Source organism: Chlorella variabilis (assembly GCF_000147415.1).
Source record: "Chlorella variabilis unplaced genomic scaffold CHLNCscaffold_10, whole genome shotgun sequence".
Lineage (NCBI taxonomy): Eukaryota > Viridiplantae > Chlorophyta > Trebouxiophyceae > Chlorellales > Chlorellaceae > Chlorella > Chlorella variabilis.
The window spans coordinates 920,319-939,431 of record NW_005435078.1 but is presented as its reverse complement, the minus strand read 5'-3'; the positions used below and the strand labels follow the sequence as shown (position 1 = coordinate 939,431).

Sequence of the window (19,113 nt, the reverse complement as noted above, 5' to 3'; positions counted from 1 at the left end):
GCCTCGGCTGCTGAAACCTCGCTGCCAAGCTACCAAGCTGGCGCTCCTGCAGGGGCGGACAGCGCAGAGGTCGAGGGAGGGCAGGAGGTGGGCCGCGCAGGGGCACAGGCTCCAGTGCAATGCTCCAGGGCGATGTGAATGCGCCACACTACCTGTTGGGTGCTCTGTTCCGCCGAAAAGCCACCACCTCGCCGAGAGAGAAATGCCCAGTAGGCACAGACCGACCCTACAGGCCCCTTGGGAGTCTGAATAGATGCTTCTAATTATGAGCGAGTCGGGGACAGGTGCGATAGGGATGTAGATTGCTGCTGCTGTCCAATGCAGGCCGTCGCCCGCAGCAGTCGCAGCACCATGGTGCCTCCTTCTGCTATCGTTGGCCACACGCGGTCCTATTGTGGCCGGCTGCTTCTGACCCGGCGAGGAGGAGGCCCCGCCCGCTGATCACCAGTTCTTTATGCTGCGCATCTTTCGGCTCAGCGCAGTTGGCCTCCTGCTGCTGGCCGCCTGGGCAGCACTGCTGCAGCAAACCACCGAGGAGCCGGCCCGCACCTGGGTGCTGCTGGTAGGCGGGAGAGGCGGGGCGCCCCAGCCCGGCGGTTCCGTTGCCGCTGGCGGTTCCAGCACCCCACCGCCGCCTTGCCCCTGCTGCTGCCCGCAGGCACCGCTGCTGGCGCTGGTCGTCTTTGGCGCTTACCTGGCCACCGCCCTGCTGTACGGCGTGGCCACCTTTAGGACTGTGCCAGAGGAGGCGGAGCTACTGCAAAAGGTGGGAGCGGTGGTGTCTGGGCATGCATTGAAGCTGCAACACGGCCGTGGCTCGCCAATGCTACAAACCCTCTCCTGCTCCCGAAGCAAGAGGCGCAGCACACCCGCGGCTGCCGCCGCCACCACCCTTGCAGGACATCGCTCGTGCCAGAGCCGACCTTGCCCGGCGCGGCATCAAGTACTGAGCGGCAGCCGGAGAGCCAGGCAGCAGAGGCAGGCAGGCGAGACCCCCGCCAGCCATGGCCGACGATTACGCCGCCGGCGCGGTGCATGCCCTGACCGCGGGCAGCAGCGAGCTGCGCGGCATCCTTGCGGCGGCCGCCCGCCGCTCGCAGCTCGTGCTGGTGGACTTCTCCGCGGCCTGGTGCGGCCCCTGCCGCGCCATGGAGCCCGTGCTGCGGTCGCTGGCCGCGGAGCACCGCGGCAGGCTGGCCGTCATCAAGGTGGGGTGCCACCGCCACTGCTGGCAAGAGCCGCCGCGCTGCGCTGGCGCTGGCGCCGGGACGAGCCCACGTTTTGCGCTCCCTGGCGCCCGTCCAGCCTGCCTGCTGCCTCCTTGCAGCACGCGGCAGCAGCCGCGCCTTTGGCGGCCGCCCTCCGCCTCCCCACCGGCTTCCCATGCGCCCCCATGCCACGTTTGCGCAGGTGGACTGCGAGCAGACTGCCGCCAACCAGGACTTGGCTGCCACCAGCGCAATAAGGGCCTTCCCCACCTTCCACCTGTTCCGGTGCGTGCGGGATTGTTGGTGCGGGGGGGATGGCCCGCCAGCTGTGCATGCATGCTGGGCCTGGCGTGCACCCTGGGCCCGTTGGGTGGCCCCACACCCCGCCGGTCCACAAGGGGTGAGCCGAGGCTCACCCCTTGTGGAAAGCTTGTACTTTGGGAGCTGCTCTGCTGCCACGGCTCGCTCACCCTTGGCCGCCTTGCGCCACCGCCTCGGCTGCCGCCCGCAGCAGCCAGCAGAAGGTGGGGGAGCTGCGGGGCGCCGACCAGGCGGGCCTGCGCCGCGCCATCCAGCAGCAGCTGTCGCAGCTGGGCCCCGGCGGCAGCGGCGGCGGCGGCGGCCGAGGGCCCATGGCCGCCGCGCTGGTGGCGGCGCTGGCGCGCGTCAAGGCCGCCTGCTCCTTTGAAGAGTTTGTGACGGCGGCCAGCACGCTGCTCACGTTTGTGGGCAATGCGCTGGACCACCCCGGCGAGGAGAGGTACCGGCGCATCAAGCTCAGCAACGCCGCCTTCCAGTCCAAGCTGGGCTGCCGGCCGGGCGGCAAGGAGTGCATGGCGGCCATCGGATTCAGGTGGGCGCCTCGGCGGGGGGGCACCTGGTGGTGGAGCAGGCGGCGGCGGCGGCGGCACGGCGGGCTCGCACGCGTGCGGTTCGGGAGGTGGGAGGGAGCAGGTCCGTGAGCGGGACAGTACTGAAGCGGCTTGATGAGCAGCCAGGTGCCCGGCATGGCTGCCGGCCTTGCCTTTGCTCAAATGCTGATTGCCAGTGCCTGCAGGGAGATGAATGAAGCTGGGGAGCAGGTGATGGTGCTGGCTGAGGTACCGCAGCAGCTGCCGCACGTGCGCCAGCTGCTGCAGCAGGCGCTGCAGCAGGCAGAGGCGGCGGCCGCAGGCGCCGCGGCCGCGGAGCGCAGGACCGCCACCGCCGCCGCAGCAGCCCAGCCCCCAGCGCCTGCACCGCCGCCCGCTGCGTCGGCCCAGGCGGGCGCTGGCGGCAGCGGCAGCAATGTGGATGCAACCTCCCTCGCCAGAGCTCTGGCCGCGGCACTGGGCAGCGGGAGCGGCGGTGGCAGCGGCACTGGTCCGCCTGCCACCGGCGGCGCCGTCGCCACCGAGGCCAGGCCTGCTGGTCAGCCCGGCACACTGCGGGTGACGCCCAAGGGGCTAGCCAAGGTGCTGGCGCAGGCTATGCAGGCGAGCAGCATTGGTGTGCCTCCGCCGGCTCCACCCCAGGAGCAGCAGGAGCAGCCGCCGCCGGGGCCGGCCGAGCAGTAGGGGCAGAAGGGACGGCAGGCCTGCCGCTTCTGTGTGCCATCTTCATCTTGTGCTAGCTTATTCTCACAATAAAAGATGTTGTAAGCAGTACAGAGCGAATGCAGGAGGGCAGCATGCTGGCAAGGGTTTGAGCAGGGCGGTGGCATGACATGCTGACGCTCAGCTGCCGTAGCTACTCAGGCCACACCATGGGCGGCTGCTCCTCATCCTCTGCCGCTGCCTGCTGCGCCTGCCCCCTGGCTGCCGTCTCGGGCTGCTGCTGCTGCTGCTGCTGCTGCTCCAGCTCCTCCTCTGGATACACCATCTTTTTCGACAAGCCGCCATCAACCACAAACTCCTGGCCTGCAGGGGACAGGGCAGCGGCTCGGCGGCATGCGAGGGCGCACGGGGCGCCACGGCGAGCACGTGGATGCAAGGCGCGCCGAGCAGCAGTGCTGCCGGCGGCAGGCGCAGCCTCCTGTCCAGCCCTGGAGGCAGGGGGGTGGCCACCTGTGATGAAGCCCGCCCGGCTGCTGTCTGCCAGGAAGAGGCACAGCTCTGCCACATCCTCGGGCCACCCCACACGGCCTGCAGGCACCAGGCAGAGAGCTGAGCGGCTCCCTGATCGGGCGCCTGCCTCGCCACCTCTGCTGCAGCACCTCGCCGCTGTGAAGCAGGCCGCACAGGCAGGTGGCCCTGAAGGGGGCCTGTCCGCAGCCTTTGCTGCTGCCACCCACCTGCCGGATGCCAGGCATGGTCGGCGGGGGTGATGCTGGCCGGCTCCCCGCTAGTGTCAATCCAGCCTGGCAGCACGGCATTGACCCGCACCCTGTGTGCCAGGCTTACGGCCTGGGCATGCGTGAGCCCCAGCATCCCTGCCTTGGCAGCTGCATACGCCTCAGAGTGGGGCTCCGACTGTGGGCGGGGGTGGGGGTGGTGAGTGCGGCATCGGCTTGGCATTGCGTGCAGCGGGGCTGGCAGGATGCCGCGCCATGGATGTCGCAGGGCAAGCGCTGATGCACTGAAGCACACCTCCCCGCCCCACCTGGTGCGCCCGGGTGCTAGAGATGTGGATGATGGCGGCATCCCCAGCCGGCATGTGCGGCAGCACGGCTTGGGACATGAGGAAGGCGCCTGCGCATGGGCAGGGCGCGGCGGCGGCATGGACAGGCAGTTGCTGCAGATGCTGCTGCAATGCGGGGTGGCTGGCCTCTGCGGGGAGGGGAGGAGCTTGCCGGTCAGGTTTGTGTCGATGACGGACCGCCAGTGGAGCATCGCCGCCTCTGCCGCCTGCGGCATGTGTGGATCCGCCACGCCCGCGCTGCAGCATCGGGGCAGGGGAGCGGCCTGAGGCAGCTGCTGGTGCTCGGGCTGCTCTGGGCTGCTCCTGTCCTCCACACGAGGAGCACCCCCCTGGCGCACCGCGCTCGAGTAAGCTTACTTGTTGATGAGAGCGTGCACGTCGGCGGAGCCAAACTGCTGGCGGCAGGCGGTGGGCACAAATCCGACCTCCGCGGGCGCTGCCACGTCGATCACCACGTGAGCATAGTGTGGGCCCAGAGCCTCATCTGCGGGACAGCGTCGGCGGTGAAGGACGGGGCAGTGCGGTGCGCCTGCGCATGGCGCTGGGGCAGCGGTGGTGCTGACCTGGATCTGTGTCCTGCAGCTTCAGCTTGTCAACGCCCAGCACGCGGTAACCCGCCCTGAGAAAGGCCCGGGCGCAGGCCCTGCCGATGCCGGTCGGCCTGGCGGTGCCGGTCACGACGGCAGTTCGGGGAAGCGGAGCGGCGGCGCTCATAGCGCCACGGGGGGAGAGATCCCGCACGGAGCTCTGCCTACGAGATGCCCTGCCGCCTTCCTAGGTTAAATGTAAGAGCCTGCCTGCCCTCCTGTGCGATGGCAAAACTTGCTGCTGCTATGACCAACCCTCGACGGTTTGATAGGATAAGTAAAATATAGCACAGATGCACAGAACAAGCACAGTCAATATAGCCGGGCTGCTTGCTTCGCAGTGTGGCATCTTTGGTGGCGCTGAGGTGGCTATCGAAATGCGCCTGACTTGACCCACAGGGCAGCCGTGCGCTATAACGGGATGGCCTTTACTGTAGGCCTGGGCAGTCGCGGGCATTCTTCGTCATTTTCACGTTCGCCCGAGTCCCGGCCCCAGCCCAAACTCGACAGCTGCGCCTGCAACCCTCGCCAGGACATGGGAAAGTCAGGGCGGCATAAGCGGGGCAAACAGGGCCACCAGGGCGGCGGTGGCAAGCGGCGCAGCAGCGTGGGCGGGCGGGGCGCCAGGCTGGGCGGCGCACCGGCACAGGCACGCTGGCTGCCAACCCTCGTCGTGCCTCCTGCAGCCTTGCTGCCAGGCTGCCAGGCTCTGCGACCCGGACACCCGCTTATGACATGGTGCTCTGTGCCAACCTGCAGGGTTTGAGCGACTCTGAAGAGGAGGGCCAGAGGATGCTGCGCATTGGGGGCGTGGTGGTGCGGGTGGACAGCAGCGGCCACGCCGCCCTGCATGTCGGCGGCAACGGCGGCGGCGGCGGCGGCGGCGGTGGGCACCACCGGCGGCAGCGCCGCCGAGGCTCCGCTGGCAGCGTGCCGGTGCCCTCCAGCCAGCAGCAGGCCGCCCCCGGCGACTTCAGCAGCGGGTCGGGCGGCGACGAGAGCAGCGGCGGCGACGACAGCGGCCTTCCCAGCAGCGACGGCGGCAGCGAGCTGGGAGTTGGTGCCCGGGACCAAGCGATGCTGGACTATCTGGACAATCTGGCAGCCGCCGAAGTGGCAGCAGCAGCAGAGGAGCTGGAGCAGGAGCAGGCGGGGAGCGAGGCGCAGCGCGGCAGCAGCAGCAGCGGCTCTCAGGCGGACGCCGAGGGCGGCGGTGAGGGCGGCAGCGCGGCCAAGCGGCAGCGCCGGCAGTACGAGCAGTACGAGGCGCTGCGCCGCTTCTGCGGCGTGGACATGCAGGATGAGGGACCTGTGGCTGACCTGGGCTGGCCAGGTGGGTGGCGGTGCTGCTGGGGAGGTCCGCCCTGCGCCAGCAAGGCGGCCCTTATGCTGTGGGCCGCCTGATGACCCGCTCCCATTCTTACGTGTTGGCCCCCCCCGGGCTTGTGTGTACCAGCAGGCATGGAGGAGGATGAGGACAGCAGCAGCGAGGAGGGCAGCAGCAGTGGCGGCGGCAGCCGCGGCGGCAACGAGTCAGATGACGACGGCAGCCGCGGCGGCAACGAGTCGGATGACGACGGCAGCAGCGGCAGCAGCAGCGGCAGCAGCAGCAGCGACGGCGGCGAGGGACGGGATGGGAGCAGCAGCAGCAGCATCGATGGGGAGGAGCTGATGGAGGCTGACCTGGCGCAGCTGAGGTGCGGTACTGTGCAGTAATACACAATGCCATGCACCCCCCATCAAGTGGCGCATGTCGTCGTCAACCTGCCTTCCTTGCATGGCGGGCACGGCCCGAGCGCTTCCCTGCCTGGGCTGATGTGGGTCTTCCTGCTTGCCGCCTCCTGCCCCTGCCAATATGCGTATGCAGCCTGGCTCAGCGGTACCCGGTGCAGGTGCGGCCGCAAGCGCCGCCGCTGCCGGGCCAGCAGCAGCAGGCCAAGCAGCAGAAGAAGAAGGGCAAGCCGGGCGTGAAGGGGGCCAAGGGCGGCAAGCTGGCGCCAGGCGAGCGCCGTTTGCCCTGCCGAGCCACCGCGCTGGCTGCCGGGCCAACCGCATGCCCAGCTGCGCCGAGCGCTGTCTTCCTGGTGAAGCAGTCGGGCGAACTCCCTCTCCTCATCCCCTCCCTCTCTTTGGCATGTGCCATGCCTATCTTTTTTTATCTTTCTCGATGGAGGTTGCGCTGCCTGCTGCCTTTGCCTAGCCTTGCCCTACCTGACCTGGCCTTGCCTGTGCCTTGCCGTGCTCCCCGACCCCTCCCTCATGTGCCTCCAGGCGAGAAGAAGCGGCTGAAGAAAGAACGGATGGAGGCCAAGCGTGCCGCGCGGGCGGCGGGGCGCGGCTTTGACCTGCCTTGGATCAACCGGCAGCTGGAGGAGTTTGTGGCGCGGCAGGGAGACCTGCAGGTGGGAGGGCGCGAGCAAGGCGCTGGGAGGGGCGCGGCGTCGCGGTGTGGCGCCGTTCTGGTGCCGTGGCTTGGTGCCTACTGGTGGCAAAGGCGTGTGGCTGTGCGGGGTGGTATGGCAGCAGCTCTCCAGGTCGTGCCCCGCAGCGTCACCCCCCGCTGCACCTCCCCGCAGGCCTTTGGCCCCTTTGGCAAGCACGAGGGCAAGGCGGTGCAGCGGCTGGCCGCGCTGTATGGCTGCCGCAGCAGCCTGCAGGGCAGCAAGAGCAACCGCAAGCTGGTGGTGGTGAGCGGCGGCGTGCCATGCCTTGGCATGCCTGCCCTGTTCGGGTCGGCTGCCTGCCAGCTGCCTGACCCGCTTGTCTGCCGCCGCCGTGCAAGGGTGCACCCTGCCGGTGCCGGCGCGTGTGTGCAACGCCCCCTTTCTGTGGCTGCGCTGCGGTGCAGGTGTGCTCCACGCCGCGCACCTGCCTCCCACAGGGCACCCAGCTGCTGCAGGCGCGTGCCGCCTCGCTCAGCCTGCTGGTCTCCTGGACGCGATCCTGAGCTGGCTGCACATGCGCTCCCACGCACTGCTGCCTCATTCCTTAAGCCACCTCTTACATCGGCGCTGGCCTGCAGATTGGGCAGATCCTGGCAGCGCAGACTGCGGCGGAGCGCTCCGGCGCGGCGCTGGACGGCAGGCTGGCAGCGGCAGTGGCGGGTGCCGACCTGGGCAGCGTCCTGCCGCCCTCGCTGGCAGCTGCCGAGGGGCGCGGCGGCAGGTGGGCCGGCGTGCGGCGCGGCAGCGGCGGCGGCGGTGGCCGGCAGCGGGTCGCCGCGGCGAGCGCCGCCAGAGGAAGCGACAACAAAGGTTAGTGAGCTGCTGCCAGCTCTCCCAGTGCGGTCCAGCCTGCATCCCGTCAGACCTTCACGCTCGCTTGGTGCTCAAGCCTGCCTGGCTCTTGTTTGCGCCCCAACTTTCCTCCCGCTGCCATGTGCTGCAGCCCACAAGAGGCGCAGCAATCTCAAGCCGGTAGCTTTTGTGTCGGTGGGGGCCATCAACCCCGACGACGCTGTGGAGGTGGCTGTGCCGGCAGCCGTGGCGGCAGCGGCAGCAGCAGCGGCGCCCGGTGCCCCCGAGGGCGGCGGTGACATCGAGATGGCTGCCCCCGGGCAAGCGGCGGCACCGGCTGCAGCGCCGGTGGCGCCGCCAGCGGCGGACAGCGGCAGCAGCAGCGATGACGGGGCGGCGGCGCGCGGGCCCGCGGCGCGGGAGGAGCAGCAGGTGTCGGCCGCCGCTGCCGGCTTCCAGCTTCTGGAGGTGATTGAGGATCTGAGCGGCAGCGAGCCGCAGCAGCAGCGGCAGCCCTGGAGGCAGCAAGGCCTGGCGGGTAGCGACGAGGAGGATGAGCCTGAGGCCGAGGAGGGGCATGCCGGGCTGGGCAGCTCGGGCGCACTGTACACGCGGTGAGCAGTGCCAGCGCACACTGATTGACCTCTGGCATGCCCTGCTGCCCACGGCCGTGATGCCTGCCTGCCTGCCTGCCTGCCTGCCTGGCAGTTCCTCTCCCCAGCCTGGCCCCCATCCCCGCCCTACACCGCTGCTCGCTGCGTGCCCTGCAGGATGACGGCGCTGTCGCTGAGCGCCGCACCCGCGCACCCTGCCGGGACCAGCCCGCGCAGCGCACGCGGCAGTGCCGCCGCCGAGGGTATAACCAACCCTGGGCGCCTGCTGGGGCTAGGGCTGGCGCTGGGGATTGGGCCTGAGGTGTTTGGGGCTCCCGGCCCTGCCCAGGCGGCGGCCGCCGGCGCGCCGGCAACTGCCGCTGACTTGGAAGCTGACCTGTCGCCACTCAGCCCGCTGCTATCCAAGTCACAGCTGCGCAAGCTGCAGCGCCGCGCCAGCAGAGGCAGCGGCGGTGGCGGCGGCGGGCCGCAGGAGCTGGGCCTTGGAGCTGCGGCTGCTCTGGCTGTGGCAGCCGGCGGCAGGCACCCAGGGCGCAAGGGCAAGCCCGGCAGGAGCAAGGCGGAGCGGCGGGGCCGTGGCGAGGGCCCCATGCTCGCCGCCGCCGCCGCCGCTGCTGCCAGCGACGGCGAGGTGGAGGAGCAGATGGGCAGCCTGGGTGGCGGTGCTGGCGGCAGCGGCGACGGCGGCGCCGCGCAGGAAAGATTGGCGGCTGGCGACTATGGCGACTTTGAGCGCCACACCACCGGCATCGGCAGCAAGCTGCTGTCCAAGTGGGGCTTTGGCGGGGAGGGCGCGGGCCTGGGGCGCCAGCAGCAGGGCCGCTCCGAGCCGGTGCAGGCGGTACGCCGCGCCAAAGGGCTGGGCCTGGGCGCGGAGCGATGAGATGGCGGCTGCTGTGCATGCTGTTGTTGCGTTCTCGTCCGATGTTGCTTTTCGCTACAGTTGCGTTGTACAATGCTCACCTGTCCTCCCATTGCATGCCGCCAGTGCATGAGCTGTATTCTAGGATCCTTTTGTTGTACTCTTTCGCATCCACGACCCCACAAGTCAGCTGCGCCGGGTAACGCAACGCTGCCAAGAACGCAACACAGACGCGGCATCGCAACAAAGACAAGGTTTGGAGTCTGCAGCCAGGTTGCTGCCTGCTTTCCCGCTCGTGTGCAGATGGTGCAGCAGCGCAGTAACTGGCTGGCTGCATTGCTGTGCCAGGGTGCCCACGGTACCTTGCTGTGTGCCCGCTCGCATCAGCGGCAGCAGTTGCAGCAAACCTCGGAGGTGCCCGCCCGAATCCACAACATTGGTTGCGCCTCCCTGACCGTCCCTCTTGGGCGCTGCGGCCCCAGGGGAGCTGGAGGCCGGCTGGGACTGCTGCCATCCCTCACTGCAGGCCCTGGCGGGCCTCGCACCGCTTCCCCACCGTGCCGGCGCATGCGATTGGGCGTGTTGAGCACGGATAGCGCTTAAAACAAGCCCACTAGGTCGCGTTCTCCTCGAAAGAAAGTCCAGCCGCCATCTGATGGACCCGCCCACTGCCCGCCTGCCTTGCATTTCGCCTTTTGCTCCCTCCCTCCTGGGCCGCCCCGCTTCGCCGATTTCCCTCCCTTTCACTCACTCTGCTGAACAGGAGCTTCTGTGCGTGAACAGCGGCCGGGCCGCCTGCGGGCACCCGAGGCCTCTCCCCCCTCCACTCCTCATGGCAGCCCAGGAGCCCTCTGCCCGTGCCTCGGCACTGCTGAAGAAGCTGGTGCTGCGGCTGGACGATGGCACCGTGATTAAGGGCAGCGGTGGCGGGGAGGGCGGGGCGGCGGTGGCGGTGCTCAAGCCGGCGGAAGCCTACGCTGCGGGCGCGCTCACAGAGGCGCACCTGCTCAAGGCTCAGGCGCTGCTGTGCGAGGTGCACGCCAAGCTGCCCGAGGAGGGAGCGCTGCGCAGCCTTTCGATGGGCAGCAAGCGGTCGGTGGACACCGGCTTTGAGGTGCGTCGCCGCCGTCGCGGCCGCCGCCGCCGCCGCTGCCCGGCAGGCCCAAGTCCCACCCTGTCGCCCCGCTGCCGCCGCCGGCCTTTGTCGCCCGCGATGCGCCGCCGTTTGGCGCGCCTGCCGGCCTGTCGAAGGGCCTGGCCAGGCTTTGCCAGGCGATGCAGCCCATCTTCCCTGCCCCGTCAGTTGGCTCAGCCTTGCCGCTTGCCTTGCCTCACACCGGTGCAGGTCGGGCCCACGGCTTCCAAGCGGTCTCGTTCGCTGGGAGCCTTTGGCAACGGCACGGGTGCGCAGCCGCCTGCCCAGCCCCCCGATTGGCCAGCTGCCTGCCTGCGCGAGCTGTGGCCAACCCGCTGCGGAGGCCTGGGGGCCGCGGGCGCCGCGCATGGGCCGGCGGGGCGCGCGGCAGGCGCTACCCGCCCGCCCCTGCCGCCGCCCCCGGCTCGCCGCGCCGGCTGTCCTGCGTGCTGCTCTACCAGGCTGCCACTGCATGCTCACACGCGTCCCTGCCCGCCCTCCCTCCCCTGCCGCGTGCCGCAGCAGAGGATGTCCTCATGGATTCGCCCACGTCGGCGGACCTCGGTGGCGGCTACCACGCGCCGCCCGCGGCGCCCGCCTACCACGCCCCGCCGCCGCCCGCGCAGCCCGCGTACCACGCGCCGCCGGCCGCGCCGCTGGCGCCGCCGCCCGCGGCCGGGCCCAGCCGGGCCGAGTGGACCGCGGGCTGCAACCGCATCGTGGACAATGTGATGAAGAACCTGGGGCCGGTGGACTCTGCCATCTTTTACGAGCCGGTCAACCCTGCGCAGGTGCGGCGCGGCAGGCGCCCCTGCCAGCAAGCACGGGGCCGGCGCGCGCGGGGCTGCCGTGGCGTGGCTGCCGTGGCGCGGCGGCAGCTTGGGGCGCGGCGCGCCGCCTGGCTGCGCGCTGGCGCTGCCCTCGCCCGCCCGCCCGCCCTGCCTCCCACCTGCATGCCCATCCAGCTCTTGCTTTCCTTGCCCCTCCCCCACCTCCCCGCCAGGTCCCCGACTACTACACAATCATCAAGAATCCTGTGTGCTTCAAGGACATCCGCCAGCGCCTGGCCACAGGGCAGTACGCGGGACCAGAGGCATTTTATGCGGTACGTAGTTCCGCCCGCGCGCGCCGCGTGAAACCTTGCCAACACTTAGCCGTGCGCACCGCGCCCCCGTGCCCGCACCCTCGGCCGAGTCGATGTACCGCCTGTTTACCGCCCGTACCGCTCCCCCTGGTACCGTAGGACATGGACCAGCTGGTTTACAACTGCCTGCTGTACAACCCGGCCGGCAGCTATGTGCGCGGCCTGGGCCAGAAGATCGAGCAGCGCTGGCTGGACAACTGGCGGCGCAACCCGGTGCTGCAGCAGTTCCACGTCACACGCATGCCCAAGCCCGCCGCCGGCAAGCCGGCGCCCAAGTCCAAGGCGGGCGCGCCGCGGCCGCAGCGCTCGTCGGGCGGCGCGCCGCGCCGCGCGCCTCCCAAGGTGCGCCCGCCGGCCGGCTGGAGAGCAGCCGCCGGGCGGAGAGCAGCAGCCGCTGCCCTGCTCGCCGCAACGCTCGCGGCACCGCCGCGGCGCGCCGCTGCCCCGCCGCACCCCGCCCCGCCCACTCGTGGCCTCACCGCTGTCCCCCTCCCTCTGCCTCCCCTTCGCGCAGGCGCAGGGCGGCGGCGCGGCTGCGGCCGCGCGCGTGCCGCGCACCACCTCTGTCCCAACTCCTACAAGCACTACCAGGCGCTGCCCGCGGAGCAGCAGGCGGCGCTGGCGGAGGCGCTGCAGGACGAGGGTGTGCTGGCTGAGAAGATGGACGGCGTGGTGGCCATCCTGCAGAAGGCCAACCAGCTGCCCACCAACGAGGAGGGGGAGGTGGAGCTGGACCTCAGGTGGGGGGCGGGCCTGGGTGCTGGGTGGGTGGGGGCTGGCTGGGTGCGCGGGTGCACGTGCATGTTGTGCGGGCAGCTGGGTGTGTGGGTGCGGGTGGCAGCCTGGCTGGAGCGGGTTCAGGTGGATGCGCCGCGGGCCTGCCAGCGCGCGTGGCGCTGGGGCATGGGAAAACAGGGCGCCGCGCCGCATGCGTGTGCCCGCCGCCGGCCCTCCGCCCCGGCCGGCACGCCCTGCTTCACGTGCCCTCCTCACCGCCGCCGCCTCCCCTGCCCTCCCCTCCCCTCCCCTCCCTCTCACTGCAGCGTGCTGTCCCCTGGCGTGGTGTGGGAGCTGTACGAGTATGTGATTGGGAGGCCGCCCGCGCCGCCGCCCGCCGTGCAGCCCTCCCGCTCCTCCTTCCAGCTGCAAGAGGACTCGGACTATGACCCGTATGGAGAGGAGGAGGAGGACTGAGGGCGGCACAGCCACAGCCACAGCACCAGCCCCGGCCCCAGGATGGGCCACGGGCTGCGTGTGGGCGGCGCGTCCGGGCAGGCGCCGGGAGCGTGTGTGCGGCCTTGTGCGGCCCAGGCCCGCTCTCCTCACCAGCCGCGCGCTGCCCCCCACCTTGCTTTCATTTTTCTGCCGTTCCGAGCCCCGCAGTCTGCAGCTGGGCAGCAGCCGCCAGCCCGCAGCAGCTGCACTCACCGTCGTCGTTTCATGTCCCTTCTTGTCCCGTTACCCGTTCCTTCCTGCCCTCCTAAAAAAGTTACAAAAAAATCGACCGATTCAACCTGCATTGCGCTGCACACCTGTGCCCCGTCCCCCGCTCCGTGTTTGAGACAACACTGCTTTGTGCTGCTCCGCCGGCGGGCGCCCCCCTGGCCCTCGCCGCGGCAGCTCTCTCTCTTCGCCCTGCAACTCATCTGCCGGCAGCCTGGCCCTGCCGGCCCCTCTCTTCCCCCCATGCTGCATGGCTGACAGACTCGTTGACGGGCCTTACCTTCCCTCCCTACCCCACACAACAACAACCCCAGCGCACCCCCAGCTTGCGCCCGACGCGGGATGACCGCACCACCCTGCCACAGCACCCCTCAGCCTCCCATGCTCTGCGCCGATTCGTTGCATCATTTGTAACACGCCACCGGCCCGATGCCAGAGTGAGATCAGGCGCGGCAAGAGGGAGGGCGCAGGGGAGGGGCGGCCAGCGGGCAGGCCGCTCAGGGCGCCGGCGGCTGCCCGGGGTGCTTGATGGGCCGGCCTTGCACCCACACTTGCACGATGTGGCGGTCGTCCCCGCAGCACAGAAACTTCTCCACCTGCTCCAGCGGGGAGCTCTGCGGGAAGAGGTCGTAGGCGGCGCCGCAGCCGCCATCCACCAGCAGCGCGTCAAACTGCTGACCTGGCGCCAGCGTGCCCACCCGATCCTGCACCGGGGGCAGGCGTGCGGCGAGGAGGGCGGGCCGGCAGAGGTGGGGCTTGGGGCCAGCGCCTGCATGTGCGCGCGATGGGCCAGGCGTCGAGGGCAGAGCCAGAGGCCGTCCACACGGCGGCGCAAGCGCCGTCCGCCCACGCACCAGCCCCAGCGCCCGTGCCCCTCCCACGGTGGCCAGCCACAGCGCGTCCCGCCAGCTCAGCGAGTCGGGGTCGCCCTCCTGCTGCAGGCGCAGCGCCAGGGCTGCCGGGTCGGGCGCCGCGGCGATGCGCTGGGCACGCAGCGCGCGAGATGCGACCACAGCGGCACGCTGCGCTCCCAGCATGCTGATGTCGTAGCCGCCGGCGACGTCGGTACCCAGGCCAACCTGCGGCGGGCGCGGGGCGGGGGCAGGGCAGAGCTGTGTCGCATGAGGCTGACGGCACGCGCCTCTCTGCTGCCCGGCCCCGCCACCACCAGACATGCAGGCCAACAGGCACCGCAACCCCTGCCATGCCAGGGCCCACAGGCTTGCCGGCTCCAGCACCTGCTCAGCAGGCCTGCCGGTGCCGCCACCCCGGCCTCCCGCCCACCTTGAGCCCCCGCCTGAGCAGCTGCGCCACCGGCAGCACGACATCGGCGAAGAAGGCGTTGGAGAGGGGGCAGTGGGCAACGGCGGAGCCGCGGGCCGCCATCAGCGCCACCTCAGCATCGCTCAGCAGCACGCCGTGCGCAAACACGGCCTGCAGGGCGCAGGCGGCCGGGCCAGGCGGCAGGCACGGGTGGGCGGCAAGCTCGGAGCAGGCAGCATGCGGTGCTGGGCAAGGCAGTGTGAGAAGCCGTGCGGGCACGGCGCGGCGCAGCACCCAGGGAAGCACGCTGCAGCAGCTCGCCTTGCTTGTCAGCAGGCCCGCGGCATCAAACATCTCCGCCTCTGATGCCCCCTGCCCGGCCTCCTCCAGCTGCCCCACAAATTCCACCTCGTCGTAGCTCTCCCGGATGTGGCTCTGTACCGCCACGTCGTACCGCACCGCCAGCTCGCCCAGCGCGCGCAGCAGCACGGGGGTGCAGGTGGGCAGGAAGCGGGGCGTCAGGGCGGGCTCCAGCCGCGGCAGCTGCTTGGCGCGCACGTAGCGGATGAAGGCCTCTGCACTGGCCGCCGCCTGCTCCGTGCTTTCCACGTACAAGTCGGGGCCGCCGTGGCGGTCCATGGACACCTGCAGGCGGGAGGGCGGTGAGGGGGCTGGCTGGCGTCACGCCAGATGGCAGCAGGGAGGAACCAGCAGCGACCGTGGCAAAGAGTTCCGTCATACGGCACCAGCTTTGCTCGGAGCAGGCACAGGGGGGAGGCGGGGCGGGGGCGCCAGGCTGGGCGCGCCAGGGCCACGCCGCAGGCCGCGTGTTGGGGGGCCCACGCCCCCGCGCAGACGCGCCTTGCCCACAAACGCCCGCATGCCCGCCTCCTCCAGCAGGTCTGCCAGCAGTTGGCAGGGCTCGAGGTGCAGGGTGGCAAAGAAGAGGGCGGTGGTGGTGCCGCAGGCGACCATGCGGCAGATGAGGCGGGAGTAGACGCGGCGGGCAAAGGAGGGGTCCGCTGCGAAGCGGGCCTCTGTGGGGAAGGTGTACTGCGGGGCAGGCGGGCGGGCAGGCGGGCAGGCGGGCAGGTGGGCAGATTTCGAGTTTGACGGGCAGGGTGGACACGCGCGTGGGAGGGATGCAGGACAGACTTGCACAGCGCAGGCGTTTGCTGGAGCCCCTCAGCGCAGGCGCCGCACCTTGGTCAGCCACGCCATCAGCGGGGTGTCTGTGGCGGTACCGGCATAGCTGTACTGGGAGGCGTGGATGTGCGTATCGCAGAAGCCCGGCAGCAGGAACTGGTTGGCCTGCCGGGGTGTGAGGCAGGCAAGGGCCTCAAGGCGGGGTGGATGCGCTGCAGGCGCCTGAGCTTTGGCTGGCATGAGCTCACGTAGGAGAGCACGTGGCTGCATCGACAGACACAAAGACCAAGAGCATGCACCCAGCGCAATCCGCACCTCGAGGCGCAGCACGTCCTCTGGCCGCCCGGCATGCGCCGCCAGGCACGCCGCCTCCTGGCTGCCAGGCACCACGGCGGTGATGGTGCCGGCCTCGTCCACGGCAACCAGCTGGTCCGGCAGCAGTTCCACCTCGCCACGCACCGGGGTGTGCACGAGAGTGCCCCTCACAAACAGCGGTGGTGCAGGTTTTTGCGTGCCGGTGCTCATTTGAACGAATTAAGATCGCTCTCGGTACCGGGATCAGTCGATGACAATGCACCGCATGTTTCAGAGCCGCACCGGAGAGCCCTAGCCCGCCGCGCACGCTGTGCTCGGCCGCCGCCCTTCCCTGCCGCCAGTGGGAGGTGGTCATTCTCTGCTCTGAGCACTGTAATTGGAAGCATGCTTCTCCATTAAACGTTGTCCAAATGATCAGATGCCGGGAGGCCCACCGGCGAAGCCACCTGTGGACACAAGCCGGCAACCGCCTGCAGGCAGCAGCAGACCGAGACAGCGGTTGGATGCCATACTAGCAAGGAACCGGCAGCCTGCTCCACAAGCATGCTGTGTTAGGCCTCTTCGATGCACGCTGTTGGTGTATGCTGGCATGGTGCGCCTCACTGCCGAGTGCCGCGGGTACAGGCGGTGCTGCCGCCCCCAAGAAAACTCGCGCCATCAGCACGCCCGGAAGCATCGATCGCCCTGCATCTGTCCACAATGTCGATCGCCAGGGCGCTGCTGCTCGCCGCTCGGCGCTGCAGCGCTGCCAACCTGCCCAAGCTGGGCGCGCAGCAGGCCCTGGTGGCCGCCCTGCAAAGCCAGCAGACGGCATTTCCACATCAGCCGGTGCCAGTCTTGTGGCGGCAGGCCCGTGGGTTTGCGGCTCCCGGCGGCGCCGGCGGCGGCGGCGACGCAGAAAAGCCGCGGCAGCCAAAGGGCGATGACGAGCCAGCGGCGGAGCGGCCCCTGGCGTCCAAGGTGGCCGACACCGAGGAGCGCCAGGCCGCCAGCAGCGCAGCCGCCGCAGAAGCGGGCGGCGAGCCGGCGCCGCTGGGGAGCGGCGGGCCAAGCCTCGGCACGCAGCACCCTGAGCTGCAGCAGTACATCCAGCAGCTGAAGCAGCTCAAGGGTGCGCTGCGGGAAGTGGGGTACCCCCACCCTCAGCTCCTCCCCTTGGTCTGCATTTCCGAGTGCCGGCGCTAGGCGCGGCCCGCAGGCTGGCTGCTGCAGTGGCCCCGAGCCGGTCGGCGGCTGGGTGCCGTGGCTGCTTTGGGGGGCAACACAGATGCGACTGGCTGCCCCCAACTGGCTGCCTGCCGCGCCCCCCGCAGGTTCCAGCACGGTGCTGCAGCAGGAGGTGGGGGATGAGCCGGCGTGGTGGCAGACCCTGCTGCGCGCCATGCTGGGCCAGTGGCTGCAGGGCTGGATCGGGTGAGCAGCGGCCAGGCTCCCCGCCCCGCCCTGCCGTGCCCCGCACCGCCCTGCCCTGCCCCGCCCTGCCCAGCCCCACCCCGCCCCGTCCCGTCCCGTCCTGCCCTGCCCTGCCCTGCCCTGCCGTATTACTTGTGCCTGCGCACCTCACCTGCCCTGCATGCGAGCCTCCTGCTCCTCTGCCGGCCCGCCAGCCTGCCGCTGCTGTTGTGGCGCCACACCGCCCGCCGCCGCCGTCGGCACCGCCGTCGCCGCCGCCCCTCTGCAGCGAGTTCCTGCGGACGCGGGTGGAGCGGGAGTTTGAGGTGGAGGAGGTGCTGGAGGGGGCCAAAGATGCCTACTACATAGGTACGGTACAGTGCAGTACGGTACAGTACGGTGTGGGGGGGCGGGGTGGGTGCCTGGCCTGGGCCGGCATGATGTCACCAGACGTGTTTTGGCTCCACGCCCCCGCTCTGCCCTCCTCCTGCGCACCCTAGTAGTGTGTTTAAATTTGGGCTGCCTGCCGTGTTGCACACGTGGCGCCTGCAGTGCATAAGCTGCTGGAGGAGGAGGACTGGGAGACGCTCAGGAGCATGATGTCGGGTGCGGCGCCCCGCCCCAGCTCCCTGCCCGTGTGCCGCCCCGCAGGCGGCGGTGCCTCTGGCCGGCCGTGCCGCGCCCGGCCTGACCCTGCGGGGCTGCCGTGCGGGCACCCCGGGCCCGGTCCCCGCCCTGCGGCGCCTCGCACCAACCCCCCGACACCAGCCCCCAGCCCCTCCCTGCCCTGGCCTCTGCCCGCCGCTGCTCCCCACCCAACCTGCGGCCCGTGCCCGTGCCCTGCCCTGCCCTGCCCCTGCCCCGCCCCGCAGCCAAGCTGTTTGCGGCGTTCCAGGACACGGTGGCGGCGTACAAGGCAGACGGCCTGGTGTGGCGCACCGCCATCTCCCAGGACCTCCAGGCCGGCATCCGCGGCCTGGCCTTTGCCACCAAGCAGCAGATGGAGACATATGATCCGGAGCAGGTGCTGGGGGGGGGAGCAGAGGGGGGGAGAGGAGACGGGGGAAGAGGAGAGAGGGTGAGCTGCGGCGGTGGCGGTGTGTGTGTGTGTGTGCGTGTGTGTGTGTGTGTGGTGCGTGTGTGTGTGGTGCCTGCAGCTGGCACACCGCGAGGGGTGGCTGGGAGTCCCCCCGGCGCTCGCCTGCGGGTAGCGGGGCGCCTGCCAGGCTGCAGCCGCCTGCAGGGAGCCTCGTGCCCGCTGGGCGCTGGCTGGGCGCCTGCCCCGCGGCATGCCTGCCCCACTGCACTGGCTGCGAGCGCCGGCCTGCATCTGTGGCTGTGGCCCCCGTGCAGGCGGCGCTTGCTCCCGACGACGCCGGCGCGCTGGCGCGCCCCGCGGGCATGTGGCTGGTGCTGACGGTGCAGCTGCTGGGGGAGCAGCGGGTGACCATCACGCGGCAGGAGGATGGGCAGGTGGTGGCGGAGCTCAGGCGCGCGGGGGTGGTGGGTGGGGTGGGGTGCCTGGGTGGGGGCTGCGCGCTGGACAGCGGTGGCTGGGTGTGTGGGGTTTGTGTGTTGCGGGGAGGCTCGCACAGAAAAACGCGTGCTTGCTGTGGGCCGGGCTGCCCCGGCCAGCAGCCCGGCAGCCTGCCCAGCTGGGCATGGGGGTGGAGGCCTTGTGTGGCTCCCGGACCTCGGCCGCGTGCCGTGGGCCGGCCCTTCCCTCCCAGCCTGGGGAACCTAGCCCGCCGTGTTGCCGCCGCCCACCCGCGTGCCGCCTGGCGCCGCCCGCCCGCCCGCCCGCAGGGACCGACGCCCGGTGCGGTGGAAGTTTGCGCGGGGCCCGCTGCCCGCCAGCCTGCCTGCAGACCGCCTGGACGCAGACTGGTTCCTGCTCAGCATCTGAGCGCCGCAGGCAAGCCGGCGCGCACGCCCCGCACGCCCCGCGGCTCTGGGCAGGCCGCGCTCTGGGCTGGCCGCCTTCCCCACCTGACGGGCAGCAGGCGCGGCCGGGTCGCGACGCCGTGGCCCGGCAGCCGCGGTGCGGGTGCGCTGCACTTGTAGCACCACCACCAGGCCCTGTAACTGCCAGCACTGCTCACTTGGACCTCCAGAACCTGCCAAACGTGCCTGACAGATGCGTAGCGCC

At 70.7% G+C, this 19,113-nt stretch overlaps 7 protein-coding genes across 7 annotated transcripts; 5 read left to right on the top strand and 2 right to left on the bottom strand.

Annotated features, from left to right (window-relative positions):
• Positions 1-454: 454 nt before the first annotated feature.
• CHLNCDRAFT_133963 (hypothetical protein) lies at positions 455-950 on the top strand (the record flags this gene model as incomplete). The annotated part of the gene is made up of 3 exons (XM_005847734.1): positions 455-562; positions 659-766; positions 900-950. The coding sequence occupies 3 exons, from the start codon at positions 455-457 to the stop codon at positions 948-950; spliced, it is 267 nt and encodes an 88-aa protein (XP_005847796.1).
• Positions 951-1,004: 54 nt separating this feature from the next.
• CHLNCDRAFT_52344 (hypothetical protein) lies at positions 1,005-2,170 on the top strand (the record flags this gene model as incomplete). Its single annotated transcript, XM_005847733.1, has 3 exons — positions 1,005-1,208; positions 1,411-1,493; positions 1,720-2,170. 3 exons carry the CDS (start codon positions 1,005-1,007, stop codon positions 2,168-2,170), a joined length of 738 nt encoding a protein of 245 aa, XP_005847795.1.
• Positions 2,171-2,936: 766 nt separating this feature from the next.
• On the bottom strand, positions 2,937-4,541 carry CHLNCDRAFT_133961 (hypothetical protein; the record flags this gene model as incomplete). The annotated part of the gene is made up of 7 exons (XM_005847567.1): positions 2,937-3,106; positions 3,254-3,331; positions 3,481-3,658; positions 3,789-3,877; positions 4,005-4,033; positions 4,185-4,311; positions 4,391-4,541. 7 exons carry the CDS (start codon positions 4,539-4,541, stop codon positions 2,937-2,939), a joined length of 822 nt encoding a protein of 273 aa, XP_005847629.1.
• A 608-nt stretch (positions 4,542-5,149) lies between these two features.
• Positions 5,150-9,147, top strand: CHLNCDRAFT_133960 (hypothetical protein; the record flags this gene model as incomplete). The annotated part of the gene is made up of 9 exons (XM_005847732.1): positions 5,150-5,747; positions 5,874-6,111; positions 6,282-6,424; positions 6,686-6,816; positions 6,991-7,101; positions 7,296-7,340; positions 7,437-7,668; positions 7,802-8,264; positions 8,421-9,147. The coding sequence occupies 9 exons, from the start codon at positions 5,150-5,152 to the stop codon at positions 9,145-9,147; spliced, it is 2,688 nt and encodes an 895-aa protein (XP_005847794.1).
• Positions 9,148-9,958: 811 nt separating this feature from the next.
• CHLNCDRAFT_133959 (hypothetical protein) lies at positions 9,959-12,599 on the top strand (the record flags this gene model as incomplete). Its single annotated transcript, XM_005847731.1, has 7 exons — positions 9,959-10,240; positions 10,472-10,529; positions 10,784-11,052; positions 11,265-11,366; positions 11,505-11,747; positions 11,988-12,145; positions 12,449-12,599. 7 exons carry the CDS (start codon positions 9,959-9,961, stop codon positions 12,597-12,599), a joined length of 1,263 nt encoding a protein of 420 aa, XP_005847793.1.
• Positions 12,600-13,375: 776 nt separating this feature from the next.
• CHLNCDRAFT_8558 (hypothetical protein) lies at positions 13,376-15,755 on the bottom strand (the record flags this gene model as incomplete). Its single annotated transcript, XM_005847566.1, has 8 exons — positions 13,376-13,552; positions 13,703-13,803; positions 13,840-13,927; positions 14,133-14,282; positions 14,418-14,756; positions 14,955-15,164; positions 15,315-15,422; positions 15,573-15,755. Coding segments are annotated over 8 exons (1,356 nt in total), but the record flags the coding sequence as incomplete, so codon positions are not given.
• A 516-nt stretch (positions 15,756-16,271) lies between these two features.
• On the top strand, positions 16,272-18,870 carry CHLNCDRAFT_133957 (expressed protein; the record flags this gene model as incomplete). Its single annotated transcript, XM_005847730.1, has 7 exons — positions 16,272-16,683; positions 16,886-16,985; positions 17,254-17,333; positions 17,517-17,570; positions 17,837-17,988; positions 18,318-18,481; positions 18,771-18,870. 7 exons carry the CDS (start codon positions 16,272-16,274, stop codon positions 18,868-18,870), a joined length of 1,062 nt encoding a protein of 353 aa, XP_005847792.1.
• Positions 18,871-19,113: the final 243 nt, after the last annotated feature.